Source organism: Leptinotarsa decemlineata, unplaced genomic scaffold, assembly GCF_025532065.1.
Source record: "Leptinotarsa decemlineata unplaced genomic scaffold, Ldec_3_MD MMD2_tig00026282_RagTag_RagTag, whole genome shotgun sequence".
In the NCBI taxonomy this organism is placed as follows: Eukaryota; Metazoa; Arthropoda; class Insecta; order Coleoptera; family Chrysomelidae; genus Leptinotarsa; species Leptinotarsa decemlineata.
In genome coordinates, this window is record NW_027412668.1 from 11,645,578 (window position 1) to 11,655,666 (window position 10,089).

The 10,089-nt window shown below is 36.9% G+C and overlaps 1 protein-coding gene across 15 annotated transcripts in view; it reads right to left on the reverse strand.

Moving 5' to 3' along the window:
• l(1)G0196 (inositol hexakisphosphate and diphosphoinositol-pentakisphosphate kinase) overlaps positions 1-10,089 on the reverse strand; it is a 79,593-nt gene that overhangs the window by 49,059 nt on the left and 20,445 nt on the right. For 14 of the 15 annotated variants that reach the window (XM_074179810.1, XM_074179805.1, XM_074179804.1 and 11 more), the window contains 5 exons: positions 9,307-9,507; positions 4,689-4,920; positions 4,273-4,427; positions 4,100-4,201; positions 3,565-4,037 (listed from right to left, as the gene is read on the reverse strand). In XM_074179810.1, coding sequence (XP_074035911.1) covers positions 3,565-4,037; positions 4,100-4,201; positions 4,273-4,427; positions 4,689-4,920; positions 9,307-9,456 — 1,112 coding nt within the window. In that variant the 5' untranslated portion in view covers positions 9,457-9,507. Of the gene's footprint in view, positions 1-3,564; positions 4,038-4,099; positions 4,202-4,272; positions 4,428-4,688; positions 4,921-9,306; positions 9,508-9,931; positions 10,083-10,089 lie in introns of those variants that run through there. The other variant, XM_074179807.1, reaches the window with a different exon arrangement.

Sequence of the window (10,089 nt, forward strand, 5' to 3'; positions counted from 1 at the left end):
TTTTCTCAATTCATGACCTCCATTGAATGTTGAATCTTAAGACGTATATAGCCTGATTTTAATTGCACCATTTGTTTTGACATGTCTATAAACCTTGTGTTTCTCAAGACGAATGAAGATATTATTATAGGATCTTCCAATAGGGACTTCTGAACTTTGACAATTGATAATGGTCATCTAATTACCCGTACGCCGACGAAACGCAAGATCCGCCGAAAACATCGCCGCTGTCTGCGAGAGTGTGCAGGAGAATCCGAGGCAGTCGATTTTGCGTCGCTCACAAGAACTCGGCCTTTTGCAGACCACAACTTGTCGAATTTTGTGTCGTGACTTTGGCCTGCACCCCTACAAAATTCAACTGACCCAGGAACTGAAAGTAAACGACCACAGACAACGACGTGTATTCGCTGAATGGGCTCTGGAGCAGTTGGAAACTGACCCTAATTTTCATTGAAAAATCATCTTCAGCGATGGGGCCCATTTTTGGATGAATGGGTACATGAACGAACGAAATTGTCAATTTTGGGAAGATACCAATCCACACGAGATCCAAGAGCGTCCATACATCTCAAAAAAGTCACTGTTTGGTGTGGATTTGGGGCTGGCGGCGTCATCGGTCCATATTTCTTTAAGAACGACGTTGGCCAGGCCATCTCTGTAAACGGCGAGCACCATAGGTCGATGACTACCAACATCATTTGGCCTGACTTGGACGACATCTGGTTTCAACTGGACGGCGATACATGCCACACAGCTCATGCTGTGTGGCTCTCCAATCCTTCTCATTGAGAACGTTTGTACGTATTGTCACAATCTATACTTATATAGATTGTTTGGTGTGGATTTCGGACTGGCGATGTCATCGGTCCATACTTCTTTGAGAATGACGTTGGCCAGGCCATCTCTGTCAACAGCGAGTACTATAGGTTGTTAAACCAACTTCCTTTGGCCTGAATTGGATGATCTGGATACCAACGATTTGTGGTTTCAACAGGACGGCGCTACGTGCCACACAGCTCATGCCACATTGGTTATTCTGCATGAGCGATGTGAGGGCATGGTCATTTCACGTGGAGGTGATGTGAACTGGCCACCGAGATCGCGCGATTTGACTCTATCAGACTTTTTCTTGTGGGATTTTCCTAAGCGAATAAGCCACAAATCACAGTGGCCCTCAAAGCCAACATAACCCAAACCATCGGTTAAATTCAGCCTCCACCCAGAGAAGCCATGGCGGACTTTTGATCGATGTTATATTTCACACATAATGGCATCAATAGGTCTTTCAAACGAATAAAAAATTTTGATGATATGTCACACACAGTTTTATTTGAATTTGAAGATAAGGAGAGCTTAATGAAATACTCTATATATAGATTTTTCAGTTGCAATGTGAAACTAATTTCATGTTTAAAACAAGAATAATTTCAAATTTTTTTAAAATTTTTTTGGCGATCTAGTGGACTCTGAACTTATTTTTAACAGAAATGTTAAAGAATTCAGGGTTGTATCTAGAGGAGACATTGTATCTATCTTAAAATACCAATGCCCTACCATAAAAAATTCTATCCTGCGAGAGTTTACTGTTGCTCACTCTTATTCAACTCAACCAAATAAGTCCAGCTTCTTAACGAAGCCCATTACATTATCTGGTGCGTGATCTTTCAGGTCACAAACCTGATCTGGTCTGCGCGAAGGAAGACACACAGTATGTGCTCTGCTACCAGTGCCTGAAATTCCCTTGTGAAGAATAATCAACTCCAAAATTGTCAGGCAATAGTAATTTATTTTGATCCAGTGTGGACCCTACCGGCGGTAACTCTATGACTACCTTCGTCAGTTAGGTAAGAACACAAGTATGTGTCTGCTGTGACACATTTCAGAGACACACTCTCCCATGGCTACAGAGTCATAACTACACCCAACAGTCAGGAGATGCTCTCCTGAACCGTTGTGGGTAGCCATCCAGGTCAGAACATGCAGTTCAGGAATCGTTCCCAAAGAGACTCAGTTGATGGTCAATATTGGGATTGGATTTTCAAGGTTCAAGATTCCCACCTTATTGACAACTGCAACCTTATCTCATGTGGGTATCTGTAATTCAGCTACACATGATGATACACTATATTTAGGCTTGTGGGGCATTTCTGTCTTTGGTTTGGCGTGAATCACTGTTTGAGCATAAGCGTTTGCTGACCTGTTCAGGAGGAGTTTGTCTCTACTCCCCTGATGTAGATTTCACTTTTGCTGCTCAAGAATTTGGTGCAACGAAGATTCATAAGGTAGCCTACTCTTGACAAGGTGATAAATCGCCTCCTGGCTATACCACCTAGCCTAGCACCACCTAGGATCTAGAGTTGGGGAACTGAGAAGTTCTTGATACGATGTTACAAGGAGTACAGTTGGGATGGTTTAGCTGTAGAATCATAGTCAAATTCTTTGGTTACTTCATGGTCCATAAAGGATCCCACGACTAGCTAGGAAAACATGTACCATCACAGCATAACCCCGCATTACCACGACAAGGCGCTAGTGACACTGAAGTGGCTCAGAGTCATACATCCTTTCGGCACAGATACACACGCCTCAAGGCCCCGACGCGCAAAACTGTTCGAGTAATCCGGTCGGTGTGTGACAAAAAACCGTCATGATTGCCGGCGTTCTAAATTATCTGTTCAAGTCGGCTCGTATGTGCTAGGGAGACTATTAGTCACGAAGTAGATTTTGCATATCAGTAGTGTGCGTATTCAGTGTAAATAAAATGAGTGACTTGAGGCAATGCAGTAAACACTTCATGACGCAATTTATTGAAATGTTCACAACCTTTCCATGTCTCTGGAAACTCAAATCGAGCGAGTATGCTGATAGAGATAAAAAGAATAAGGCGTACGAGGAGATGTTAACCAAGCTAACGGAAATTGATTCATCGGCAACAATAGAATTGGTGAAAATGAAAATTTCAAATCTTCGTAGCTTCTTCCGGTAGCGATAAATCTCAAAGTTGCTGTCCCACGTTCATGGGGGGTTATACTTTATCTCATGAGAGTGTCCTCTTTCTTGGTTAAAGGCGTTACTAACCTAAGTAGTTCTAGGTACGTGTCTTCATACATTCTCAGATAATTAAACCAATCAACTGGTTCTAAACGCAATTCTTCCAATAAATTAACATGAGTAAATTGTTTCCTTTTTAGAAACCACTCTTTTGCCCATTTAGAGTGTTTTTCTTAGCATATTTAACTTTTATTGCTAAAACTGCAGCTAACGCTACTGTCATCTCCATGACAATGACAATACTGAAGGAAAACTGACCCGAGCATTGTGTGAGCGCCAGCAAGGTAGGTGATTGCCCGAACAGTTCTGCACGCCGGGTAATTATGTCAAAAAAGTACGTCTGTGGGGGCCTTTAGGATGAGACATAGACATCTCACTCGACAGGGGCATTCTAATGCCTTCTGCTGCAGGGGTCAACAATCTCCACTAAGATTGAAAAAATAATTTACTAATATCATAGTTATTTTATCATTACATTAAAATGTACCTTCCTATGCTTATTTATGTACTCACTTAGGGTGTCGAACCTCAACTTTCATCTTCTGCTTGGGAGTTCTATCCCCATGTCTGATGACAGCTACAACACACCTCAACTCCATCATTTTTCCGAATGTAGTTGGAACAAAGGGGGGATCATCTAATTGAAAAGGAACAGACCACGGTATATGCAGAGTGGGAGCCAATTCTCTGAGAATCATATTTCCTAATATCCTTGCACAGTCATCGTAGTACTTATTTGAATTCTTAACGAAACTAAAACCATTAACATCACAGACAAAAGATTTGCCATTAGCTCTGAGTAGGTCGAAACCACAAACAGCCTGTTTGAATGCCAAACAGACTTTACGGGATATGAGTTTTTCTGCATTGCTCAATATTACTGGGTAACGGATCTCTTTACCTTCTCTGTCCCTTTCTACTTTACCATCGAGGGCAGGGGATTTCCTAGCTTCTGCGTGGGCATAATCGGGACCAACAGTATAAACCTGAAAACGAAGGGATTTGAAAGTATAAAAAAATTATTTCTGAAAAACACTAATGTAGTCACCTTAACGTCAGTTCCATCAGTAGGCATAAAGTCTTCATAAATGAAGCTACCAGTTTTCCTGATTCTCGATTCTGGAGAATAAACACTGCTTCTACTGCCAATCTAATCAAAGAATAACGTTTTTAAAGGTCGTATAACTACCTCTAATTAACAAAAAAAAAAAAATATCTCACCTTTCTGAACAGCCTTTGACTACCGCCGCCAGCAGAAGTGGGATAATAAATGTAAATATTATGATCTTCAGCTGATACAGGTTTTTCAACAAAAGGTTTGTTGAAAACAACTCCATTAACTTCAACATGGTCTTCACATTCAAATAGTTCATGTTCTAAAAAGTTAAAATGAAATGACATGGTATTGCAACAATTTTAAAATTATTTGCACACTCTAAATAAAAGTATAAAAAATTATGACAAAAGTTCACAATATTTTGTTTTAACAAACGTAAATACAACTGATATAATGAAATATGTGAACAAGAAAATCAAATGGTAGTAAATTGTGTCTAAATGTGAATCTATAGTCTTTCAGAAATTCATGTTTGAACAAAAAAATGCTCATGAAAAGAGTCGAGTCACGGCATACTTACCTTTAGGATCTAAACTGTCTCTATCCAATACAGCATATCTAGGAATTTCTATCCCCTCAGCATCTAAAGTTGCATATACTTTTCTTCTGTCTTGGATATCATATTGCATATGGAGATTATTTATAACATACGGATTATGTAGCTGGGCATACTGAATTGCTTTGTCTAAGGGAAACCCTTTCGAATGAAATGATATGAGACAATCACAGACAGGCCACTCCTCTACAGGTTTCTACAATTTTAAAAATCAATGAGAACGGTACAAATTCTGTGTTCACCTAAATTCAAAATTAAAAAAAAAAGAAAGGTAATACTCATCAATACAGTTCATGCGTGTCGCGGTTATTGTAAAACCCTTTATAGTGAAAATCATACAATAAACTGTATTGATGAGTTTCAATATGGATTTTCATCAAGTATCGGCCAGTTATATTCAATTAAGAAAGGAAATAACAATTAAACAGGCTACACTTGTAACATAAGCCCAACGAAATCGACTGCTACGAACAAACTAAATAGTCTTCTTCACCAACATTGAAGATCTCGGCTCATCAAAGCATCTAATCTTTGATATCCCAAGGTCGAGTGGGTTAGATTGGAAATTGAGGGGTTCATATGGTCTGCTAGGATGGTGCCTTCAAGACAAGTCTATCACAGTCACGTGATGGATATAGAGGACCTGAACACCAGGTGCAGAGCTTACTGTGAGAAGCCTGAGACCCTAATGTTGGCATGTCCAGCATATGAGGTCTCAGCCTATATCCATCGACTTAATGTGACATTACTATCTTCGGCACTCTTACGTCCTACAATACTCTATACAGACCAGTCTATTGAAACCATTGTTCTGATTATTGAGTCCTTGATAAAATGATGCCCCCTCTAGTCTAGAATCTCAAGATCTTTATGCACTAAGGCAGAAATTTTGACAGGAAAAATTCTGAAGGCAGTCATTACAGTCTCATGTTGTTTGCTCAGGGCACATGATTTTTAAATGTAATGATCACTTACCTCACGGTTTAGGAAGTGGTCATTGGTTGATAATGCTAGAATTTCATTTTTATACTGATTTTGACATTTTTGTCAGTTATTGCTTATATGTAATTATACATTTATGCTTTTCAACCGAAAAATAAAGTTATTATTATTGAGTAATGCGATCTTTTGAATGGTAAATTTAGTGAAGCCGCTATTAAAATTGTTGATAATAACAAGCATGGGGCATATTCGGAATATATAGTTATTTTTTCGTTATCCACCCTTCAAATTACAATATATTTCCATATAATAAAATTAGAAGTAGTAACAAAATGTGACATGTCACTTGATTTGTGAATGTTTCATTCCATAAATCAATTCAATTCTTTTCATTACGATGTTTCCGGAAAAACCTGCTGCACCACATCATCTGAAGATCTTGATTTGCCAGTGTCCTCCCTTTCGTAAAACAAAATGTAGAGTGTCTCCAGAGGCCCCAATAAATTCAAGACATCGCCAGAATACTTAGTGACTTGCGTCAAACTTAAACCAGTCTGTTTCGTCTTCGAACAATGCGTAATAATGGCCAGATTCAACGCCAGAACTACAGTGAGCAATGACTGCATGAGGATTATAATAGTGGTCTGCCAGATTGAAGTGTTCATCAATTTCGAACCTTCGTAAGAGATTAATTGGCACAAATTTTATGTAAAAGATATAAATTGCAAAAGATATAAATTTTACATTTTATGCATATACAGAACTCCAAATTCGAATCTGGATATATTTCTAATAAACCTTGAAAACATCCTGTCTAAGATTCCTGTAAATTCTAAAATTATTTTGGCAGGTGATCTTAATATTAATTTCACTGATGAAACCTCATTTTCTGATTCCTTGAAAGCTCTCTTAAATTCTTTTAATTTAAAAATGATTGTCAGGCAGCCAACTCGAATATCAAAATTTTCCGAAAGTATCATTGACTATGTTTGTGTGAATTTTGATGATGAAGCTACTCAAACTCAATATATACCTTCAGGTCTTTCTGACCATGAAGCTATTTTCACATACTTTTCATTAGGTTGTGATTTTAATAAGAATAGGTTAAGGCAGAGATATGGCAGACGCTATACAAGAAACAACTTTATCAAGTACCAAAACTTCACTGATAAAATGAATTGGAATAATGATTTGTATTCTCTTGACCCTCTAACTGTATTCCACACCAACATAAGTGAAGCGCTTGAACATTGTTTTCCTATACAAAAAATCAAAGAAAAAAACAAAAAGAGCTGGATCACTAAAGGAATTAAAATATCTGCCATGATTAGAAAATATACTTCCAGTGAAGTCTTCCAACAATATTTTAATAATTACCGCAAACTGTACAGATTAATCATTAAAAGAGCGAAAGAAAAGTATTACTGTGAAAGAATTTCTACATCGTCAAACAAATCTAAAGAAAACTGGGCCATAGTCAATGAGCTAAGGGGAAAGACAAACATACTCCCAGTTCAATTGGAGATTGATCCAAATTCTCTCAACAATTTTTATTGCACAATAGCAGAAAAACTTACATCCACTATAACAGCACAAAATAACCCCTTAGATTACCTAAAAAATATCAATATACCCGAGGAATTCATATTAGATCATACAAATGTTGAGGAAATTAGAGAAACTTTAAAATATATCAAAAATAAAAAAACACACGGGATTGACAAAGTATCCATTAAACTTTTTGAAAATCTTTCCGATCAGGTTCTTCATATTCTGGCGGATTCAATTAATGTGTCTTTCACAACTGGAACATTTCCTGGCGTCCTGAAAACTGCTTTAGTTATTCCTATTCACAAGGGGGGTGCAGCGAACGAGCCGTCAAACCTTCGACCAATTTCTCTTATACCATCTCTATCGAACCTTATAGAGAAACTTGTCAAGAAAAGAATGATATTCTTCTTTACAAAACATAATATAATAAACAATGCCCAATTTGGCTTTCAATCATGTAAGAATACTAGCGATGCTATCTTTGACTTCTTGGAAGAGCTATATTTAGGCCTAAATCAAGGCGAGGCGGCCGCTGCAGTATTCTGTGATTTTTCTAAGGCCTTTGACTGTGTAGATCACAGAATATTGCTGAAGAAATTATTTCTTTATGGTTTCAGAGGGCCAACCCTCGAATGGTTTAGCTCTTTTCTCTCTGACAGAAATCAAATTGTCAAGGTAGGAAATAAAACATCCAGTCTCTCCAAAATATGCCGTGGAGTTCCTCAAGGATCTGTTCTAGGTCCTATCTTATTTCTCCTATATGTGAATGATCTTCCTAACATCAATATTGATGGTAAAATTACACTATTTGCAGATGACACCACTTTATTGTGGATTTGGTTTCCTTGAAGAGTACCATTAAAGCTGATTTAGAAAAAATTAAGTATTGGTGTGACTCAAACTCGCTATGTTTTAACTTCAGCAAAACTAACATTCTATCATTTAAATTTGTGCATGGAAATTTCTGCCTTCAAACTCATATGATAGAAAATAATTTGGATTGATAGCTTTCTGAAATTTGAAGATCATATAAAATATCTTAACAAAAAACTTTCATCTAGCTGTTATGCCATTAGAGTTATCACTAAAGAGCTGGGAGCAGCTGGGAGCAACTGCTGGTAAAACTGCGTACTACGCTTTAATCGAATGTCACTTGAGATATGATGTCGCCTTCTGGGGGTTTTGTAGCAAACAGTTACTACAGTCTGTTTTCGTTTTGCAAAAAAAAAGGTGAAATTCATCTACAAAGCCAATATTAGGGACCATTGCGACCATTGCAAACCCCTATTTATCAATGATAAATTACTGACTGTACACTGCATTTTTATCTTGGAAACAGTAAGTCTCATATTTAAAAGAAGACAATGCTATAGATCAGAAAATACCTACTTTACCCGTCAAATTCACGACATACCTCTGCCTATTCCAATAACAACGTTAACAAAACATTCTGTTTTGTTTGAGAGTCGGAAAATTTTCAACCATTTACCTACCGAAATGAAAAGTATAGTGAACTACAAGGTATTTCGTAACCGTGTAAAAGAACTTTTGCTCTTAAAAGCGTATTACAGCTTGGTCGAATATTTTGAAGACAGGCTTTGATAGTTTTCTTGTGAACACGAGATCTATCAACTGAAACCACAAATGTGCGGTTGGCTCCTGTTGGTGGCTCCGTGCATTTGTATTTCTATATTTCTATCTTTTGGTAACCAAGTGTTGCCCATCCTTACACTTGGCTGCACCATACTGATGAAGGGCCAAAAGCCCGAAACACGTGTCTATGGTTTGCCACTTTCATGAGTGCTATGTCCGATATTGACTTCTGTTTCTATATCAAGACACTCAATAAATTTCATATTTGTATATATATATATATATATATATATATATATATATATATATATATGTGTGTGTGTGTGTGTGTATATATGTGCATATATGTTATATATGTGTATGTATATATATGTGTATGTTATTTTGTGTAATAGTATTGTTTTCATATGCTTTGTCAATAAGATTTTTTTCTTAGACAATAAAGTACAGTGATTGATTGATTGATTGATTGTAATTTTAATGCACAATGACTTACATATAAAATAACTTCCTCTTCGAAAACTATAACTTTAATGTACTCAAACTCTTGCAGCCTTGTCAGGATTTCTTTCATGGGTTTGCTCTGTGTTTTCTTTTCCATGGCACACACCCCCACAATAACAACCTTGCCCCCATCGTCGTCCATGTCTTGGGGGCTCGAGCTCAAGTCGCATGGATCGCATATCTCCAAATCCCCCTGAAATGTTGAAACGAAAATATTAGAAATTATCATTTTTTTTTCTTACCAATCTAAAAAACATATTCACAGAGTCACCACAATGATAAAAATGAACGAAAAATGAAAACAACGACTTGTGATACACTATTCAATGTTCTTTTGTATAAACTATAAAGTGCTGCAAAAAATTAGTACAGAAAAGCATGAATTTTAAAAAGAACACACCACCCAAAAACAAGGGTTCAAAAAGTTTTGTAAGGTAAATATATAGACAAAGTGCAGGTTTCGAACATTTCATTGAACAGGCCATAGTGTAAATAAACAATATTGGTGTTGTGATGATATAAAATATATGTTATAATAGCATAATATCAACTAAAAATGTTTCCGAAAGGTTTCAATAATAACTAAAAAAAAAAAGTATAAGAAAGTTTCAAATCACCCAATCACAATAGTCACAATCAAATGCTTCTCCAGCAAGACTTCTTGAACCAACGTAAAACATAATTGAGAACTAAATTGAAAATGTTGATAACAACTCCTCCGTTATTCCAAGGTCAGAGGTGATATTATAATGATAAGTTGATTACACCGATTTTA